Source organism: Ranitomeya imitator, chromosome 5 (assembly GCF_032444005.1).
Source record: "Ranitomeya imitator isolate aRanImi1 chromosome 5, aRanImi1.pri, whole genome shotgun sequence".
NCBI lineage: Eukaryota > Metazoa > Chordata > Amphibia > Anura > Dendrobatidae > Ranitomeya > Ranitomeya imitator.
In genome coordinates, this window is record NC_091286.1 from 12,742,892 (window position 1) to 12,765,718 (window position 22,827).

Sequence of the window (22,827 nt, forward strand, 5' to 3'; positions counted from 1 at the left end):
GGTACTCTCGGAAGATGTCATGCATAAAGGACTGAAACACTGATGGAGCATTGGCAAGTCCGAATGGCATAACCAGGTACTCAAAATGGCCCTCGGGCGTATTAAATGCAGTTTTCCATTCATCGCCTCACTTAATACGCACAAGATTATATGCACCACGAAGATCTATCTTGGTGAACCAACTAGCCCCCTTAATCCGAGCAAACAAATCAGATAACAATGGCAAGGGGTACTGAAATCTATACAAGGTCTCAGTGAACCATCCTTCTTGGCTACAAAAAAGAACCCTGCTCCTAATGGCGACGATGACGGGCGAATATGCCCCTTCTCCAAAGACTCCTTCACATAACTCCGCATAGCGGCGTGCTCAGGCACAGATAAATTAAACAGTCGACCTTTTGGGAATTTACTACCAGGAATCAAATCGATAGCACAATCACAATCCCTATGCGGAGGTAGGGTATCGGACTTGGGCTCATCAAATACATCCCGGTAATCAGACAAGAACTCAGGAACCTCAGAAGGGGTGGATGACGAAATAGTCAGAAATGGAACATCACCATGTACCCCCTGACAACCCCAGCTGGACACAGACATAGATTTCCAATCTAATACTGGATTATGGACTTGTAGCCATGGCAACCCCAACACGACCACATCATGCAAATTATGCAACACCAGAAAGTGAATAACTTCCTGATGTGCAGGAGCCATGCACATGGCCAGCTGGGTCCAGTACTGAGGCTTATTCTTGGCCAAAGGCGTGGCATCAATTCCTCTCAATGGAATAGGACACTGCAAGGGCTCCAAGAAAAACCCACAACGCCTACCATACTCCAAGTCCATCAAATTCAGAGCAGCGCCTGAGTCCACAAATGCGATGACAGAATACGATGACAAAGAGCAGATCAAGGTAACAGACAGAAGAAATTTTGACTGTACCGTACCAATGGTGGCAGACCTAGCGAACCGCTTAGTGCGCTTAGGACAATCGGAGATAGCATGAGTGGAATCACCACAGTAAAAACACAGCCCATTCAGACGTCTGTGTTCTTGCCGTTCAACTCTGGTCAAAGTCCTATCGCACTGCATAGGCTCAGGTTTAAGCTCAGGTAATACCGCCAAATGGTGCACAGATTTACGCTCGCGCAAGCTTCGACCGATCTGAATGGCCAAAGACATAGACTCATTCAGACCAGCAGGCATAGGAAATCCCACCATGACATCGTTAAGGGCTTCAGAGAGACCATTTCTGAATATAGCTGCGAGCGCTCCTTCATTCCACTGAGTGAGTACGGACCACTTTCTAAATTTCTGACAATAAATCTCTATTTCATCCTGACCCTGACACAGAGCCAGCAAATTTTTCTCTGCCTGATCCACTGAATTAGGTTCATCGTACAGCAATCCGAGAGCCAGGAAAAATGCATCGATATTACTTAATGCAGGATCTCCTGACGCAAGAGAAAATGCCCAGTCCTGAGGGTCGCCACGCAAAAAAGAAATAACGATCCTAACCTGTTGAACTGGGTCACCAGAGGAGCGAGGTTTCAAAGCCAGAAACAGTTTACAATTATTTTTGAAATTCAGAAATTTAGTTCTATCTCCAAAAAACAAATCAGGAATAGGAATTCTCGGTTCTAACATAGAATTCTGAACCACAAAGTCTTGAATACTTTGTACTCTTGCCGTGAGCTGATCCACACATGAAGACAGACCTTTAATGTCCATTGCTATACCTGTGTCCTGAACCACCCAAATGTCTAGGGGAAAAAAAAGGCAAAACACAGTGCAGAGAAAAAAAAAATGGTCTCAGAACTTCTTTTATCCCTCTATTGGGAATCATTAGTACTTTGGGCCTCCAGTACTGTTATGAAAGGTAATTCAGTACCACAATGGACATAGAGGTCAGAGCACATACAGTGATCTGACAATAACCCAAAATAATAGAACGAGCTCTGAGACGTGGGAACTCTGCAGACCGCAATCCCTAATCCTCTCCAACCACACTACAGGCAGCCGTGGATTGCGCCTAACGCTCCCTATGCAACTCGGCACGGCCTGAGAAACTAACTAGCCTGAAGATAGAAAATAAGCCTACCTTGCCTCAGAGAAATACCCCAAAGGAAAAGGCAGCCCCCACATATAATGACTGTGAGTTAAGATGAAAAGACAAACGTAGAGATGAAATAGATTTAGCAAAGTGAGGCCCAACTTTCTGAACAGAGCGGGGATAGGAAAGGTAACTTTGCGGTCAACACAAAACCCTACAAAAACCACGCAAAGGGGGCAAAAAGACCCTCCGTACCGAACTAACGGCACGGAGGTACACCCTCTGCGTCCCAGAGCTTCCAGCAAGCAGTAAAAAACAAATTGACAAGCTGGACAGAAAAAAACAGCAAACAAATAGCAAAGAGGAACTTAGCTATGCAGAGCAGCAGGCCACAGGAACGATCCAGGAGGAAACAGGTCCAATACTAGAACATTGACTGGAGGCCAGGATCAAAGCACTAGGTGGAGTTAAATAGAGCAGCACCTAACGACTTCACCACATCACCTGAGGAAAGAAACTCAGAAGCCGCAGTACCACTTTCCTCCACCAACGGAAGCTCACAGAGAGAACCAGCCGAAGTACCACTTGTGACCACAGGAGGGAGCTCTGCCACAGAATTCACAACAAAACGCCAAATGAGACTTGGTATGATAGTGAGATATGACCTAAGGGGAAGAATTGTAATATTGAGGCAGAGAAATACATACAAATATGCTACAACAAAATATAGTTACAAATAATACATACAGATAACATTGCTATACCATCAACCAATAAATGCATAAATAGCGGATAGACAAGAATACTTATGTGGATAAATGGGTATGCCATTAAACAATGTTACTGAAATAACTATATATATACATTTGGATCAAAAAATTAAACCGGGATTCAGTTCTTGGTATATAAGAATAGTAAAACAACACTATAAAAGCATAGAGTCCAACAATATAGTATCACAGAAAATTCATAGATCAATATGGGTGCACATCCATATCTGTATTTCCGCCGTATATTCAATAAAAGTCCATATGTACTCCAGACTCCATATGCAGAAAGGCTTCATCCAAATCAGAAAAGGAAAGATCCCATAAGATGCCTTGTTGATAGTCCATAATAACCCTTCTTCCAAAGTTAAAGATAATGATCAAGAGTCTCCATAACCTAGTTCACCAGCCAGTACGATTCTCCAGCTATACACAGATCACTGGGTTATATGCACCACCCAACGAAGTGTAAAGCTGTTATTCAAAGAGGGAAGGAAGATCATCCAAGAAAACCTGTAAAGAGGAGATCTTCATTAATCCCATAGGGTGTAACGGAGTGGAGCAGGTAAATCCAACGGGACTCTACCTGCAACAGTTTCTTGTGTAGTGAACCACCCCTACCAGAGGTCCTAAGGTGTTCCAAACCAATCACCCTCGTGTTGGCGTAACTCCCAGCATAATGAGTCAGGTAGTGGGCTGCCACCGTGGTTAGAGTCTTGCCCTTATCCCTATCAGCCGCCGCTGTATGTATTGGTTGATGGTATAGCAATGTTATCTGTATGTATTATTTGTAACTATATTTTGTTGTAGCATATTTGTATGTATTTCTCTGCCTCAATATTACAATTCTTCCCCTTAGGTCATATCTCACTATCATACCAAGTCTCATTTGGCGTTTTCTTGTTCCCGTAAGCCCTTTATTTCCGATGTAGGTCCTTCCCTGCGCCCATTATCGGCTTGCTCCGCATATGCTGACAGTTGTGTGTTCAGAACTGTCACCATCTCTGCTCCCGGGAGCTGCGCTTGCGCCGTATTCATTCATTTGCAATGCAGCTCCTCGATACCTTCTGTGCTGCCTGACCTTCTTGCCGGCGCATGCGCTACTCTATACTCAGTACGTACCTATTCTTTGCCCTTCTTTGCATCATTTCCGGTCTTCCGGTCTCCATTTCCGGCCAGCTACAGATCGGATCAGGCAAGTCAGTCAATTATCAGGTATTTAAAAGCCTCATTGGATATGGTACAGCCACTTCCCCTGACGAAGCTGTCTTTGAACAGCGACACGCGTTGGGCTTTCCCTCCGGTCATTACTGCCCTGCGGTAGCCTAGCCTCATAGCTGAGCCTTTGCTCCTTGGTGCCTCTCAAGCGCATACCTTTGTGCCTCTGCATTTTCCGTTGCTCACGACCTTACTGGGTATGTTGATTCATTTTGGAGACACTTGCTCTCTTGTCTAGGGTATTATTCCACTTTATACTCCCTGGATTTATAGGGACAGTGTGCGGGGGGCCATGTATTATGATGGGGCGGATTTTGCTATCAGGCTTTCATTATTTTGAACTGTGCATGCTATGCTGGTATATTATACAGCTTGTTTAATATTATCTTGATATTGTATTTAGGATTTATGTACGGCTGTGCATACGGTCCATTATTGTATGGTATTTTTTGCGGCACGCAGTGGGCACAATTATAACTATGTATGTACGGAGGGTGTTGTACATGGTTTTAAATGTTTTTAAATGATGTTACCAATAAAGCTTTTGTATTTTTTACATATTACTCTGGTGGTGTGCGGACATTTTTGGTGGCTTCTGTTTCTTGTGTGCTTAGGACATCACCCCTCACACATCGGGCACTAACCACCGAGGACGTCACAAAGAAGAGGAGGACGATTGATTCCCATATAACCAGTACACCTCCGTATAACCAGTACACCCCAGTATAACCAGTACACCTCCGTATAACCAGTACACCTCCGTATAACCAGTACACCTCCGTATAACCAGTACACCTCCGTATAACCAGTACACCCCAGTATAACCAGTACACCTCCGTATAACCAGTACACCTCCGTATAACCAGTACACCCCAGGATAACCAGTACACCTCCGTATAACCAGTACACCCCAGTATAACCAGTACACCTCCGTATAACCAGTACACCTCCGTATAACCAGTACACCTCCGTATAACCAGTACACCCCAGTATAACCAGTACACCTCCGTATAACCAGTACACCTCCGTATAACCAGTACACCCCAGTATAACCAGTACACCTCCGTATAACCAGTACACCCCAGTATAACCAGTACACCTCCGTATAACCAGTACACCTCCGTATAACCAGTACACCTCCGTATAACCAGTACACCTCCGTATAACCAGTACACCCCAGTATAACCAGTACACCTCCGTATAACCAGTACACCTCCGTATAACCAGTACACCCCAGTATAACCAGTACACCTCCGTATAACCAGTACACCTCCGTATAACCAGTACACCCCAGTATAACCAGTACACCTCCGTATAACCAGTACACCTCCGTATAACCAGTACACCTCCGTATAACCAGTACACCCCAGTATAACCAGTACACCTCCGTATAACCAGTACACCTCCGTATAACCAGTACACCCCAGTATAACCAGTACACCTCCGTATAACCAGTACACCTCCGTATAACCAGTACACCTCCGTATAACCAGTACACCCCAGTATAACCAGTACACCTCCGTATAACCAGTACACCTCCGTATAACCAGTACACCCCAGTATAACCAGTACACATCCCTATAACTAGTACACCCCAGTATAACCAGTACACCCCAGTATAACCAGTACACATCCCTATAACCAGTACACCCCAGGATAACCAGTACACCTCCCTATAACCAGTACACCCCAGGATAACCAGTACACCTCCCTATAACCAGTACACCCCAGTATAACCAGTACACCCCAGTATAACCAGTACACCCCAGTATAACCAGTACACCTCCCTATAACCAGTACACCCCAGGATAACCAGTACACCTCCCTATAACCAGTACACCTCCCTATAACCAGTACACCCCAGTACAACCAGTACACCTCCGTATAACCAGTACACCTCCATATAACCAGTACACCTCCCTATAACCAGTACACCCCAGGATAACCAGTACACCTCCCTATAACCAGTACACCTCCCTATAACCAGTACACCTCCCTATAACCAGTACACCTCCGTATAACCAGTACACCTCCGTATAACCAGTACACCTCCGTATAACCAGTACACCCCAGTATAACCAGTACACCTCCCTATAACCAGTACACCTCCCTATAACCAGTACACCTCCCTATAACCAGTACACCTCCGTATAACCAGTACACCTCCATATAACCAGTACACCTCCGTATAACCAGTACTGGTCACAGTGACCAGTAGAAGCGCCACTGCTGTCGTCCATTTCAGTCCTGCTCCCATCCTCCCGATGCCGTCTGTTCCTTTCCATTGTTCTTCCCAGTCTGACGGTATATGAGGTGACCCCACATCTGTGGCTGTGTCCTCGGTGCCGGTATATGAGGTGACCCCACATCTGTGGCTGTGTCCTCGGTGCCGGTATATGAGGTGACCCCACATCTGTGGTTGTGTCCTCGGTGCCGGAATATGAGGTGACCCCACATCTGTGGCTGTGTCCTCGGTGCCGGTCTATGAGGTGACCCCACATCTGTGGCTGTGTCCTCGGTGCCGGTATATGAGGTGACCCCACATCTGTGGCTGTGTCCTCGGTGCCGGTATATGAGGTGACCCCACATCTGTGGTTGTGTCCTCGGTGCCGGTATATGAGGTGACCCCACATCTGTGGTTGTGTCCTCGGTGCCGGTATATGAGGTGACCCCACATCTGTGGCTGTGTCCTTGGTGCCGGTATATGAGGTGACCCCACATCTGTGGTTGTGTCCTCTGTGCCGGTATATGAGGTGACCCCACATCTGTGGTTGTGTCCTCGGTGCCGGTATATGAGGTGACCCCACATCTGTGGTTGTGTCCTCGGTGCCGGTATATGAGGTGACCCCACATCTGTGGTTGTGTCCTCGGTGCCGGTATATGAGGTGACCCCACATCTGTGGTTGTGTCCTCGGTGCCGGTATATGAGGTGACCCCACATCTGTGGCTGTGTCCTCGGTGCCGGTATATGAGGTGACCCCACATCTGTGGTTGTATCCTCGGTGACGGTATATGAGGTGACCCCACATCTGTGGCTGTGTCCTCGGTGCCGGTATATGAGGTGGCCCCACATCTGTGGCTGTGTCCTCGGTGCCGGTATATGAGGTGACCCCACATCTGTGGCTGTGTCCTCGGTGCCGGTATATGAGGTGACCCCACATCTGTGGCTGTGTCCTCGGTGCCGGTATATGAGGTGACCCCACATCTGTGGCTGTGTCCTCGGTGCCGGTATATGAGGTGACCCCACATCTGTGGTTGTGTCCTCGGTGCCGGTATATGAGGTGACCCCACATCTGTGGTTGTGTCCTCGGTGCCGGTATATGAGGTGACCCCACATCTGTGGCTGTGTCCTCGGTGCCGGTATATGAGGTGACCCCACATCTGTGGCTGTGTCCTCGGTGCCGGTATATGAGGTGACCCCACATCTGTGGTTGTGTCCTCGGTGCCGGTATATGAGGTGACCCCACATCTGTGGTTGTGTCCTTAGTGCCGGTATATGAGGTGACCCCACATCTGTGGTTGTATCCTCAGTGCCGGTATATGAGGTGACCCCACATCTGTGGCTGTGTCCTCGGTGCCGGTATATGAGGTGACCCCACATCTGTGGTTGTGTCCTCGGTGCCGGTATATGAGGTGACCCCACATCTGTGGTTGAGTCCTCGGTGCCGGTATATGAGGTGACCCCACATCTGTGGTTGTGTCCTCGGTGCCGGTCTATGAGGTGACCCCACATCTGTGGTTGTGTCCTCGGTGCCTGTATATGAGGTGACCCCACATCTGTGGTTGTGTCCTCGGTGCCGGTATATGAGGTGACCCCACATCTGTGGTTGTAATAAAAGAGAGAAATGGCCGACAGCACTCACAGTCTGGAGCGCCCGTCCAGGTCCAGGGAACCCACCAGGACCACAGAAGATTCAAGCAATAGAAAGACAGCGCTCCATCCGGGTGTAAAGTCCAAACAAATGAGTTTTATTGAGCCATCAAACAGCAACGTTTCGACCCAGAGGGTCTTTGTCAAGCATAACATTCAGTGCACAGGTGCGGCTTTAAATAGTGTGTATGCCACACAGGGCACCAATCACCATCAAGCCGCCCCTTTAATACATTTAACATATAATAAAAAGTACAAAATAGACATCAGACATGTACATATTAAAAGTTTCCCTCCATCTGTAGCAGCAATCCGTGTGGCAGATCGATATAGCCCTGTAACATAGATATACAGAAGTAAATAAAGAGTCATAAGTAGTTAACTTCCGGTATCAGGATCCACCTTAAGTCGTTTACCCAATCCCCTGAGAACCACATGGCTACCCATAAACAAAAGAGAGCCAATAGGCTCCAAACTACCATATGCTCCATGTTAGCACCAATCATCAGCACCAGGAAATCACCCCGGACCAATCCGAGGGTTCCCAACAGGCCCAGAGCCTCCCATATCTCCTCGCACGTCACTGGCATGGAGTTACGCCCACCTTCCAAAGCCCCACGGCGCAACGGCGCAAGCGCATCCCCGCCTTGTAGGTAACAACACCCAACCAGAGCGTGTCACTGCCTGGGAGTCCCGGCAACCAACTGGAGCTCAGCCGCGCAACACCTAGGGGACGCATGCGCACCTCCGCCCGGACCGGCCCCCACACACGTCACCGTGTAAGGAACCGCCCCCCCGCCAGATCGCGTCATGCGTCCACCTCCAGCGGCGTCTGACGAGCTGAGAAGCGGTTGCCAAGGAGACAGACACCATGAACTACATGGCCGCTATTTAAGTCTCATCAGGGCAGCATCCAAAAAACACATATGCGCCCCACTCTCAGGACCAACTCCCCACTTCATATCACGCCAGGGGACCAACCGTACATATATCTCATGTGACCAATAAACCACATTAGGGGCAATAAGAAAGGCTGATAATTACTAGCATCCCTCATGGCACAAAAAATGGAACACAGTACTCCAGATACTTAATTAAGGGGAAAATATCCTACAACTACATAATAGCTTCAATATAGAAATGTACAGGGCTCTATACTTATCAGTCCAAATATCCATACGAGGCATCGCACAACTCCATATAGTAACTATATACATCTCAGAAAAATTATATATAATATGTATAATAGTCCACCCTAGAACAGTCGAAGAAACTAAAGGAGGGGGACCGGACGAAATCCCACATAGTACAGTTGACCGTCCCCACATCACTTCAAAAGGTCCCGTCCTCCTGATGGCCGACTGTAGCAGACATAATCTAGAACAGAAAAATATATCAGAACCAGAAACAAAACACCAACATTGTATCCAACCTCACCACCTCATTCAGATGCCGGAAACATTTAAAACAAAAAACCAATAACAATGTACCACAAACCTAGCGAACACATCTGTGGTTGTGTCCTCGGTGCCGGTATATGAGGTGACCCCACATCTGTGGTTGTGTCCTCGGTGCCGGTATATGAGGTGACCCCACATCTGTGGTTGTGTCCTCGGTGCCGGTATATGAGGTGACCCCACATCTGTGGTTGTGTCCTCGGTGCCGGTATATGAGGTGACCCCACATCTGTGGCTGTGTCCTCGGTGCCGGTATATGAGGTGACCCCACATCTGTGGCTGTGTCCTCGGTGCCGGTATATGAGGTGACCCCACATCTGTGGTTGTGTCCTCGGTGCCGGTATATGAGGTGACCCCACATCTGTGGTTGTGTCCTCGGTGCCGGTATATGAGGTGACCCCACATCTGTGGCTGTGTCCTCGGTGCCGGTATATGAGGTGACCCCACATCTGTGGTTGTGTCCTCGGTGCCGGTATATGAGGTGACCCCACATCTGTGGTTGTGTCCTCTGTGCCGGTATATGAGGTGACCCCACATCTGTGGTTGTGTCCTTGGTGCCGATATATGAGGTGACCCCACATCTGTGGCTGTGTCCTCGGTGCCGGTATATGAGGTGACCCCACATCTGTGGTTGTGTCCTTGGTGCCGATATATTAGGTGACCCCACATCTGTGGCTGTGTCCTCTGTGCCGGTATATGAGGTGACCCCACATCTGTGGCTGTGTCCTCGGTGCCGGTATATGAGGTGACCCCACATCTGTGGTTGTGTCCTTGGTGCCTGTATATGAGGTGACCCCACATCTGTGGTTGTGTCCTCGGTGCCGGTATATGAGGTGACCCCACATCTGTGGTTGTGTCCTCGGTGCCGGTATATGAGGTGACCCCACATCTGTGGTTGTGTCCTCGGTGCCGGTATATGAGGTGACCCCACATCTGTGGTTGTGTCCTTGGTGCCTGTATATGAGGTGACCCCACATCTGTGGTTGTGTCCTCGGTGCCGGTATATGAGGTGACCCCACATCTGTGGTTGTGTCCTCTGTGCCGGTATATGAGGTGACCCCACATCTGTGGTTGTGTCCTCGGTGCCGGTATATGAGGTGACCCCACATCTGTGGTTGTGTCCTCGGTGCCTGTATATGAGGTGACCCCACATCTGTGGTTGTGTCCTCGGTGCCGGTATATGAGGTGACCCCACATCTGTGGTTGTGTCCTCTGTGCCGGTATATGAGGTGACCCCACATCTGTGGTTGTGTCCTTGGTGCCGATATATGAGGTGACCCCACATCTGTGGTTGTGTCCTCGGTGCCGGTATATGAGGTGACCCCACATATGTGGTTGTGTCCTTGGTGCCGGTATATGAGGTGACCTCACATCTGTGGTTGTGTCCTCGGTGCCGGTATATGAGGTGACCTCACATCTGTGGTTGTGTCCTCGGTGCCGGTATATGAGGTGACCCCACATCTGTGGTTGTGTCCTCTGTGCCGGTATATGAGGTGACCCCACATCTGTGGTTGTGTCCTCGGTGCCGGTATATGAGGTGACCCCACATCTGTGGTTGTGTCCTCTGTGCCGGTATATGAGGTGACCCCACATCTGTGGTTGTGTCCTCGGTGCCGATATATGAGGTGACCCCACATCTGTGGTTGTGTCCTCTGTGCCGGTATATGAGGTGACCCCACATCTGTGGTTGTGTCCTTGGTGCCGATATATGAGGTGACCCCACATCTGTGGTTGTGTCCTCTGTGCCGGTATATGAGGTGACCCCACATCTGTGGTTGTGTCCTTGGTGCCGGTATATGAGGTGACCCCACATCTGTGGTTGTGTCCTCTGTGCCGGTATATGAGGTGACCCCACATCTGTGGTTGTGTCCTCGGTGCCGATATATGAGGTGACCCCACATCTGTGGTTGTGTCCTCTGTGCCGGTATATGAGGTGACCCCACATCTGTGGTTGTGTCCTCTGTGCCGGTATATGAGGTGACCCCACATCTGTGGTTGTGTCCTTGGTGCCGATATATGAGGTGACCCCACATCTGTGGTTGTGTCCTTGGTGCCGATATATGAGGTGACCCCACATCTGTGGTTGTGTCCTTGGTGCCGGTATATGAGGTGACCCCACATCTGTGGTTGTGTCCTCTGTGCCGGTATATGAGGTGACCCCACATCTGTGGTTGTGTCCTCTGTGCCGGTATATGAGGTGACCCCACATCTGTGGTTGTGTCCTTGGTGCCGATATATGAGGTGACCCCACATCTGTGGTTGTGTCCTCGGTGCCGGTATATGAGGTGACCCCACATATGTGGTTGTGTCCTTGGTGCCGGTATATGAGGTGACCTCACATCTGTGGTTGTGTCCTCGGTGCCGGTATATGAGGTGACCCCACATCTGTGGTTGTGTCCTCTGTGCCGGTATATGAGGTGACCCCACATCTGTGGTTGTGTCCTTGGTGCCGATATATGAGGTGACCCCACATCTGTGGTTGTGTCCTCGGTGCCGGTATATGAGGTGACCCCACATCTGTGGTTGTGTCCTCAGTGCCGGTATATGAGGTGACCCCACATCTGTGGTTGTGTCCTCGGTGCCGGTATATGAGGTGACCCCACATCTGTGGTTGTGTCCTCGGTGCCGGTATATGAGGTGACCCCACATCTGTGGTTGTGTCCTCGGTGCCGGTATATGAGGTGACCCCACATCTGTGGTTGTGTCCTCGGTGCCGGTATATGAGGTGACCCCACATCTGTGGTTGTGTCCTTGGTGCCGGTATATGAGGTGACCTCACATCTGTGGTTGTGTCCTCGGTGCCGGTATATGAGGTGACCTCACATCTGTGGTTGTGTCCTCGGTGCCGGTATATGAGGTGACCCCACATCTGTGGTTGTGTCCTCAGTGCCGGTATATGAGGTGACCCCACATCTGTGGTTGTGTCCTCAGTGCCGGTATATGAGGTGACCCCACATATGTGGTTGTGTCCTCTGTGCCGGTATATGAGGTGACCTCACATCTGTGGTTGTGTCCTCGGTGCCGGTATATGAGGTGACCTCACATCTGTGGTTGTGTCCTCGGTGCCGGTATATGAGGTGACCCCACATCTGTGGTTGTGTCCTCAGTGCCGGTATATGAGGTGACCCCACATCTGTGGTTGTGTCCTCAGTGCCGGTATATGAGGTGACCCCACATATGTGGTTGTGTCCTCTGTGCCGGTATATGAGGTGACCCCACATCTGTGGTTGTGTCCTCGGTGCTGGTGGGAATTTTCCTTCGTGCTCTCATCCATTACAGAACATTTTTCTGGAATGTTCTCCGATGTCAGAGCCGTCGCCAGCTCTTATGTCACCTCTGAATTTCATCATCTGGACCCAACAGTATAAGCAAACTGTACAGCGCTGCGGAATATGTCAGTGCCATATAAATAAAGATTATGTCACGCCGTAAGCGGCGTTAAAGGGGCAGGACGGCGTACTGGGACCCGCACCTGTCCCTACCACGTTAATGGGGCCCTGGCTTTCCCTTATCTCGGGGGTACCTATGATGGTTAGGAGGCCCGAGCCGCCAGCGTATCCCTGTCTCCTGTGCAGGCCCTATCAGTGGCCCCTCTCCCCCCCAGGGAGGAGGACTGCACCAGTGTATAAACACAACAATAAACAGGGTATACAGACAAGGTAACTAAAAGTCTCAAACTCACCAAATGCTCACACAACCACAGAGGAAACACAGAGAAGGGAAGAGAAGGAATAAACTAGGAAGGAAAACAGGTTTAACAAGCACCCAAAACATCAGACACCAATCTCTGTAATAAACCTCCAAGCTCCAAATATCACTCGCCTTCAACCTCCAAGCCAGGCAGCAGAACTGATCACTGACACTAGCTGTAGTCAAGGCTGGGTCTATATAGAGGAGGAGATTACAAAATCCACTTCAGCTGAGAGACCCAGCTCACAGGAACTTAGCAAATAAGGTTAACTCCTGCACTGCTGGCACAAAGCAGCCAGGTCAAAATACAGGAGAAGAGCTTCTGTTCACTGTGTGTGAACGAGGCCCAGAGCGCTGCGGTTCTCTGGAACCTCTCTGTTGCGGTAGCCCCGTGACAGATTATTATTATTATCATCTGAGGATCCGAACGCCAGGAGCGGCGGGCACTGTCCGCACATAGGGGGATCTACACCGGGCAACATGGAAGAAAGTGTCAGCTCTGTGCCCGAGAATCGTCTGCAGCTCACACACTCGAGCTTCACAGGCTCAGGTCAAGATCTCTGCTGTCAGTGAATAGAACACTGGTTTCCATTCAGAGGCAGCGATCCGGCACAGCTCGTCCTGCGCTCAGCCCAGAGGAGGATACAATGTATCAGTGCAGACAATGCTCTGTGAGCTCAACCCAGCAGCTGCTGCTCAGGCACTTTGCTACAATGTATCAGTCCGGAGTTCACAGATGTGTAGACTGATACATTGTATCTACAGCTCAGAGCAGGAGCGGGTGTATACAGATATGTACACATAAATACAGATATTACAGCTATATACAGGGTATATACAGATATATACAGATATATACAGCGTATACATAGATATATACAGATATATACCGGATAACTCTCTGAATGGAAACAAAAAAGTTTCTATAAACTGACAAGTGGAGATCAGGAAAATGGTGAAGAATGGAAAGACACAGGGCCCGATGTATCAGTGTTTTCTCCAGATTTCTTAAATGAAAACCTTGGAATGTCGCAAAATGTTTGCACAACTTGAAATTGCAAAATTTGGCAACTTTTGGCGTTTTTACAGAAGACCCAAAACGCTCCACCAAAGTGGTTGTATTTGGGGTTGGACGGGTCGAGGTGAAGACCGCCATGCAAATTCATCATATATGTCACTATGAATGACTCCGCAGAGAAAAGTAGGAGAAACCTCCTCAATAATGATGGAGAATACTTAGCGGCAACAATTACTGGTCTCTGATTTAAGGATATAAACAACTTTTTAAATTTATTTTGTATTTTACTTACACGCATTTATTTGGGCTAAAAAATCATTTTTGCCAAAGGCTTCCATTAAAAATGCTGCACAGTTTACCTGCTATGTCCTCTATTGCAGGACGAGTCGTCTAAGAATCCTTCAGTGAGCTCCTCCTCAGAGATGGCTTCTTCTGATCTCTTCTGCGCTGTTTCATGACAACAGACCACATCAAAGTTGAATCAGCTGTGAAATAGATAAAACCGTTTCAGACTCTTCCGACAGAACGAGCTCGCTAAGCGATTCTCCGTTAACTCATTCCGCAGCTAGCAATGTGCAGGGAAACAAAAAACTGAAACTTTTAGCAAAATGGTGGAAAATGTTTAATGAAACCCATCTGTAAAAAGTTTGAGTCCAAAATACGCACAAGAGTGTAAAAACATAGATCTTAGTATCCTTTCAGCGTAAGGATGGCGTTTCCATATTGGTGTTCGCTGTTTAGACCTTTCCTTTACAGATCAGTGCGACAAATCTGCAACAATGGACGAGGGGGGAAATACTTCTGCAAACCACTATTTTATCATAAAAAATGCTGGTAAAACCTCCCAGAGGCCCAGTGTGATGCAGCAGTGAGAGGGTTAACCGTCCATCCCTGTGAGGGGCGCGGAGGTCTTCGCCATGCCGTTTCCTCGCCGCCGTACACGAGGCGTCTCTGGAATGTTTACCATGGACGGTTCTGGTCTCGGCTTTATTTTCCCGCCCGCTCGCTGCCCCCCGAGTCGTGTTGTGATTGGGGGCGCGGACCGTTATTATGGCGAGCGGCGTGTTATTGCCATGTTATAGACGGGAGGTGGAATTTTCCACTGTGATGAGGACGGATCTGCAGAACCGCGGCCTGAGCCGACCGTCAATGCTCCGCGTTTCCCCAGTATTTGGCTCATTCGGGGGTCCCACTTGAATTCCCACCTCTAAAGGTGAAATATCAATAGAGTTGTCTTCATTTTCGACTTTTTGCAGATTTGGAGCCCATGAATCATCATCATACAGCAGCACAGAGGATGTAAGCGGAGTCCAGCTTAGTGCAGGCATTGTGGCGGGGTATATACTGTATATACTATATGTAGAAGCACTGCACATGCAGCGATGGACCAGTGATGTCCGCAGAGGTCCGAACATCAGTCAATCAGTCCTGAGAACGTTCATGATGGCCGACAACAGCAGGAGAATAAGCCGGATAATGGCCCTGACTTATGGCCGACCACAGGTCACCAGCCAGCGCTAGGGCTAGCCAGCAGGATTATGATTGCAGCTCTGGATGTGACTGGAGGCCAAGACACAGAGATTCACCTGGAAACTGTATTTCAGGAGAGGGGAGCGGGGATCCGGTGAGAAGTCCAAAAAGAAGCTGAACAGCAGCACAGAGTATTTAAGGAGAGGAATGAGAACAATGTGCTGATCCCGAGGGGAGGTCACAGACACGAGTCACACTACTAATAAAGCAGAATGGCAGCACAGAGTATTTCAGAAGAGGAGAGTGCTGATCACAAACTGCTAGTTACATATCGCAAAGTGAAGCGCAGCAGTACAGAGTATTTCAGGAGAGGAGAGTGCTGATCCTGAGCGATATCACAAACTGATAGTTACATAGTGGATGGCCAGTCCTCTCAGCAGCACAGAGTATTTCAGGAGAGGAGAGTGCTGATCATAAACTGCTAGTTACATATAGAAAGGTGCAGGGCAGCAGCACAGAGTATTTCAGGAGAGGAGAGTGCTGATCATAAACTGCTAGTTACATATAGAAAGGTGCAGGGCAGCAGCACAGAGTATTTCAGGAGAGGAGAGTGCTGATCATAAACTGCTAGTTACATATAGAAAGGTGCAGGGCAGCAGCACAAAGTATGTCAGCAAAGGAGAGTGCTGATCACCAACTGCTAATTACATATAGAAAGGTGCAGGGCAGCAGCACAGAGTATTTCAGAAGAGGAGAGTGCTGATCATAAACTGCTAGTTACATATAGAAAGGTGCAGGGCAGCAGCACAGAGTATTTCAGGAAAGGAGAGTGCTGATCACAAACTGCTAGTTACATATAGAAAGGTGCAGGGCAGCAGCACAGAGTATTTCAGAAGAGGAGAGTGCTGATCATAAACTGCTAGTTACATATAGAAAGGTGCAGGGCAGCAGCACAGAGTATTTCAGAAGAGGAGAGTGCTGATCATAAACTGCTAGTTACATATAGAAAGGTGCAGGGCAGCAGCACAGAGTATTTCAGGAAAGGAGAGTGCTGATCACAAACTGCTAGTTACATATAGAAAGGTGCAGGGCAGCAGCACAGAGTATTTCAGAAGAGGAGAGTGCTGATCACAAACTGCTAGTTACATATAGAAAGGTGCAGGGCAGCAGCATAGAGTATTTCAGAAGAGGAGAGTGCTGATCATAAACTGATAGTTACATAAAGAGAGGTGCAGGGCAGCAGCACAGAGTATTTCAGAAGAGGAGAGTGCTGATCATAAACTGCTAGTTACATATAGAAAGGTGCAGGGCAGCAGCACAGAGTATTTCAGAAGAGGAGAGTGCTGATCATAAACTGCTAGTTACATATAGAAAGGTGCAGGGCAGCAGCACAGAGTATTTCAGAAGAGGAGAGTGCTGATCACAGACTGATCGTTACATAGTGGAGGGTTAGTCCTCAGCAGCACAGAGTATTTCAGGGCTGCATGTTCTCTGGGGGCAGTGACCTGTTCTGTCCGTTACTCCAAGTGTTTCTGCTCTAAGTCCAGGGACTGGGCCTTCCCGCTGCTGGTGGTGGAGTCCGCGTCCTCCTGTAGCGGGGTCGGGGGGCGTCCGTTCAGGGTCACATCGATGAGTTCGTGCTCCTTTTTTTCGCCCTCTTTCCTCCTGCAGCAGACGCAGAAGTCTCGGGAGTTCTCCAGGAGGTTTATACTCAGGGTGATGATGAGGGCGAGCCACGCCATGCCGAACAGGATCCACACAGACACCAGGTTCCGGTACCAGTTCGGATACTTCATTTCAGGGTTCCGACCTGAGGAGCAAACAGGGAACCAATCAGTGTCATGGGGGGCTCACATTTGGGGTCCATTTAGAAAAATAATCATTGCTATTCCCAGGTGTACAAGTCCTGGGGGCAGAGGATCTCGTCGCTGCTCCCGAGACTCGGCATCACTGCTTCCATAACACATTGTTAGCAATGGTGCCATAGGGAATCACTAAAGTTTACTATACCCTGACTTCCCGTACACCGCACCCCTGTGATGTCCTTCCCACATTAGGACAGCGCCCCCACACTCCAGGGGTGGAGACAAGAATTACAGGTGAATTTCACTGCAGTAAATGAGGCTCAGCTGCAGTACCGCAGGCAGCCTGTACACAGGTGTGGCGCTGTTTTCACAGTAGTCAGGCTGAGGCTCTATTATTGAGGCATGTGAGTGAGACGCCCTTTGGTTCCAGAACTGCGGCTTATGGCACAATAATACCGGAGAACAACCCAACACATTGACCACTGCTACATCTGGATCGGGTCCTCCAGACTCACCGATGACATAGTCTCCAAAACCGATAGTGCTGAGGGTGATGAAGGCGTAGTAGAAGCCCTCCTCATATGTCCAGCCCTCCATCCCGCGGAAGAGGATTGGTGGCAGCAAGAAGAACAGAAGGAGACCGACCACCACCGCGCAAGAGCTGGAGAAGAACGTCACCGCTTTCTGAAAGAAGAAGGAAAGGGAATGAGAAATCAGAAGATCGCTCCAGGGGCGACGGGGGGTGAATCCCCCGAAAAGGGAAGTCTAATAAAAGCAGGTTCAAAATGTAAGGAGGTCATCAAAATACACAAGAACGGTGACTACAGGCTGCTCAATGCATGGAAGGGGGAACCCGAACAAGTGGAGGCTACAGGCAGACTGATCATTCAACACACATAGTTACCATCAGTATTATTCTCCAGAGCTGCACTCACTATTCTGCTGGTGCAGTCACTGTGTACATACATTACATTACTGATCCTGAGTTACCTCCTGTATTATACCCCAGAGCTGCACTCACTATTCTGCTGGTGCAGTCACTGTGTACATACATTACATTACTGATCCTGAGTTACATCCTGTATTATATTCCACAGCTGCACTCACTATTCTGCTGGAGCAGTCACTGTGTACATACATTACATTACTGTTCCTGAGTTACATCCTGTATCATACCCAGAGTTGCACTCACTATTCTGCTGGTGCAGTCACTGTGTACATGCATTACATTACTGATCCTGAGTTACATCCTGTATTATACTCCAGAGCTGCACTCACTATTCTGCTGGTGCACTCACTGTGTACATACATTACATTACTGATCCTGAGTTACCTCCTGTATTATACCCCAGAGCTGCACTCACTATTCTGCTGGTGCAGTCACTGTGTACATACATTACATTACTGATCCTGAGTTACCTCCTGTATTATACTCCAGAGCTGCACTCACTATTCTGCTGGAGCAGTCACTGTGTACATACATTACATTACTGTTCCTGAGTTACATCCTGTATCATACCCAGAGCTGCACTCACTATTCTGCTGGTGCAGCCACTGTGTACATACCTTACATTACTGATCCTGAGTTACATCCTGTATTATACCCCAGAGCTGCACTCACTATTCTGCTAGTGCAGTCACTGTGTACATACATTACATTACTGATCCTGAGTTACCTCCTGTATTATACCCCAGAGCTGCGCTCACTATTCTGCTGGTGCAGTCACTGTGTACATACATTACATTACTGATCCTGAGTTACCTCCTGTATTATACCCCAGAGCTGCGCTCACTATCCTGCTGGTGCAGTCACTGTGTACATACATTACATTACAGATCCTGAGTTACATCCTGTATTATACTCCAGAGCTGCACTCACTATTCTGCTGGTGCAGTCACTGTGTACATACATTACATTACTGATCCTGAGTTACCTCCTGTATTATTCTCCAGAGCTGCACTCACTATTCTGCTGGTGCAGTCACTGTGTACATACATTACATTACAGATCCTGAGTTACATCCTGTATTATACCCTAGAGCTGCGCTCACTATTCTGCTGGTGCAGTCACTGTGTACATACATTACATTACTGATCCTGAGTTACCTCCTGTATTATTCTCCAGAGCTGCACTCACTATTCTGCTGGTGCAGTCACTGTGTACATACATTACATTACTGATCCTGAGTTACATCCTGTATTATACTCCAGAGCTGCACTCAATATTCTGCTGGTGCAGTCACTGTGTACATACATTACATTACTGATCCTGAGTTACATCCTGTATTATACCCCAGAGCTGCACTCACTATCCTGCTGGTGCAGTCACTGTGTACATACATTACATTACTGACCGTGAGTTACCTCCTGTATTATACTCCAGAGCTGCACTCACTATTCTGCTGGTGCAGTCGTGGTGTACATACATTACATTACTGATCCTCAGTTATATCCTGTATTATACCCCAGAGCTGCACTCACTATTCTGCTGGTGGAATCACTGTGTACATACATTACATTACTGATCCTGAGTTACATCCTGTATTATACTCCAGAGCTGCACTCACTATTCTGCTGGTGGAATCACTGTGTATATACATTACATTACTGATCCTGAGTTACATCCTGTGTTATACTCCAGAGCTGCACTCACTATTCTGCTGGATAATGCAGAACACCACCTGTTGCTCCCCCTCTTATTACATGCTAGCACTAGAGGGCGCTCTCTGCTGACGCCCATGTTGTAGCACTAGTGACTCCCTTTGGTAAATGCTGCAGCTCTGGAATCCCCTCTATCTCCAGACAGGTGACATTGCCCCATTAGTAACCAGGGAGCAGCACATTGCTGTTCTCCTCTCACCTTTCGGCCCACTTTCCTCCCCAGCGCGTCTGCGGACCTCTGCACCAGGCTCAGCATCCGCTGCCCGATGCGGTTCAGGAGGATCAGGTTTAGTGGAATCCCGAACAGTGCAAAGAAGATGCAGAAGATGCGGCCGCCCACCGTGCTCGGGCTCAGGTTCCCGTAACCTGCAGGACAGAGGAGACGACAGTGGGGACATTATTTGCAGGATCCGCACCCTGGAGGAATTTTTTATTACTATTATTATTATTATACATTTTTATAGCGCCATTTATTCCATGGCGCTTTACATATGAATACGGAATCACAGAGAACTTCCATATTCTCCGTCCTCGTGTGCCACCAGACGTGACGCTTCATGTTACAAGTTCAGCTCTGCTGCATCTCTGCACAGGAGTGAGGGGCGTTCAGGGGCTGAGGACCCCTCTGCAGCACAGCGTGGGGCCGACACCCGGACCCCCCGACCAGCTGTTGTCAGGATCAGTCCATGTCAGATCAGCGCACGAAAGCTTCACGATAAATATATAAATATTGATATAAATTCATTTAAACAAATCTTTCTGCAGCGTTCCAATAGAGGCTTTATGTTCCTCGTCATGTTCACAATCTTTGCTGTCTGGGTTCAGTTCCGTTCTCTATATTCTCTCCGTGTTCCGTGAGTTTCCTCTGAATTCTCCCACACTCCAAAGACTCATAGAGAATGTAGATTGTGAGCCCCGATGGGGACAGTGATGACAATGTCTGTAAAGTGCTGTGGAATTAATGGCGCTATATAAGGGAACATATGAATGAAATACTTGTTTACATCCACAGGCTGAACACTCACAGCTGACCTAATACTTCTCACAGCTGAGGGTTTGTTACAATGTGTCCAGGAGCCATTCTCTGTCTTCTATTGGTAAATACAATGTATCAGTGCAGGTCACATGTATCAGTCTGATCTAGAGTTGATGCAACTGTAAAACCACCACTAATACTAATAAAACCTGCCGCATCGATGACAGGCAGAGAAATACTGCCATCTAGTGGACAATGTGATAACTGCAGCAATGCGGTGAATTCTGCTTTCAAAAATGGGAATGTGGAGAACGTAGTCTCCAAATACCACAGCAGATTTAGTCACCGCACCCCATAATATTTCCAGTCACATTGCCGTTGTAGTAGAGCCAGCGACTGTACATAATAACGATTCGTCCCTGTACCTGATAACCTAGCCATAGTGCTCCCATGGCAGAGTCAGCAATTGTGCCACCATAAAACCAGGTACAAAGAAATGTAACAGCCGCACTCAAAAAAGTCTCGTGCTCAAATTTATTTACAGTACACCACAGGGAAAAAAAGTGACGAGATAACGAGGTAACGTTTCGACCCTATTCCGGGTCTTTATCAAAAATCACTTGAGTAGTTGAGAAAAGGATAGAGAGGCTGCATCAGAAGCAAAGAAAACAGAAGTCCCAGCCGGGGCTATCGCTTCAATCAGGATGGCACCGACAACCACAGAATTTTTTGCTTTCTTGTCCGTTTTTTCAGTGAATATGAATAATAACGTCAAAACCTTTTCTCCACTCATGGTTAGTGGTTGGGTGAAGCATTTATTGTCAGACTACTGTGTTTTCTCTTTATAAATCATAAGGACAACCCAAAACATCCAAATGACCCTGATCTAACGTTCACATCCCCTGGTGATTTTGGCCGATAACATGCACAGAAGTTGACACCAATGGGTGTGAATGGCTACTAAAGGGAACATCCTCACCTGTGACCTGTTTGCTTGTAATCAGTGTGTGCATAAAAGAAGAGTGAGTTTCTGGGATCCAGACAGACTCTGGCATCTTTCATCCAGCCACTGACATTTCTGGATTGTGAGTCATGGGGAAAGCAAAAGAATTGTCAATAGATCTACGGGAAAAGGTAGTTGAACTGTACAAAACAGGAAAGGGATACAAAAAGATATCCAAGGAATTGATAATGCCAGTCAGCAGCGTTCAACCTGTGATTAACAAATGGAAAATCAGGGGCTCTCTTTATTATAGTTTCTTATTTTTCCTTTACTTTTGATTTATGAAAAAAAAAATTCAGGGAAGACCTTTCACAAAATGATTCATGACTAACTGGACACAGGATGTAATAGTGGCTGCAGAGCTGAAAATAACTTTTTTTTTTAACTTTTGCCATAGTTGAGATTTTGTAAGAAATTAGTTAATTTTTGCTAGGTCCAAGTGGGCGTTATCAGACAGTTTTCACTGGGGGCGTGTACTTCTTCTCTGTTAATGATGATGACCAATCGAAAGCAGGCAGCAACTCACAGGAGAAGACGCCCCCACCATAGGACACAGCCCTGGTCTCCTGGCCTCCCCTCCTGCATGAGTCCGCCACCAATCAGACCAACTGTGATCAGTCGGGGTCTCAAAAACAAGACGCCCATGATCTGTCGGAAATTCAAGTGTCAACTAAGTGGGAACAATTAATAACAAAGTTTAGTTACGGCTTAAACAATTTAACATTTAAAATAAATATTGAGCTAAAACTGCCACATATGGCTATACAGTGACCGCTACATGTGTACGTGCTCCCAATACAGGACATGACACACACAGGATCCAACAATAAGAACTCAA

The 22,827-nt window shown here is 47.9% G+C and overlaps 1 protein-coding gene across 5 annotated transcripts in view; it reads right to left on the reverse strand.

The window, feature by feature from the left end:
- Positions 1–7,985: 7,985 nt before the first annotated feature.
- KCNK17 (potassium two pore domain channel subfamily K member 17) overlaps positions 7,986–22,827 on the reverse strand; it is a 67,037-nt gene continuing 52,195 nt past the window's right edge. For 2 of the 5 annotated variants that reach the window (XR_011321881.1, XR_011321883.1), the window contains exons 4-7: positions 20,210–20,376; positions 17,865–18,033; positions 14,434–17,354; positions 7,986–9,286 (exon numbers count right to left, since the gene is read on the reverse strand). Coding sequence is in view for 1 of the 5 variants with exons in the window: in XM_069768314.1 (XP_069624415.1) it covers positions 17,062–17,354; positions 17,865–18,033; positions 20,210–20,376 (629 nt within the window). In the remaining 4 variants the exon portion in view is untranslated. Of the gene's footprint in view, positions 9,287–12,378; positions 17,355–17,864; positions 18,034–20,209; positions 20,377–22,827 lie in introns of those variants that run through there. The other 3 variants (XR_011321884.1, XR_011321882.1, XM_069768314.1) reach the window with 3 other exon arrangements.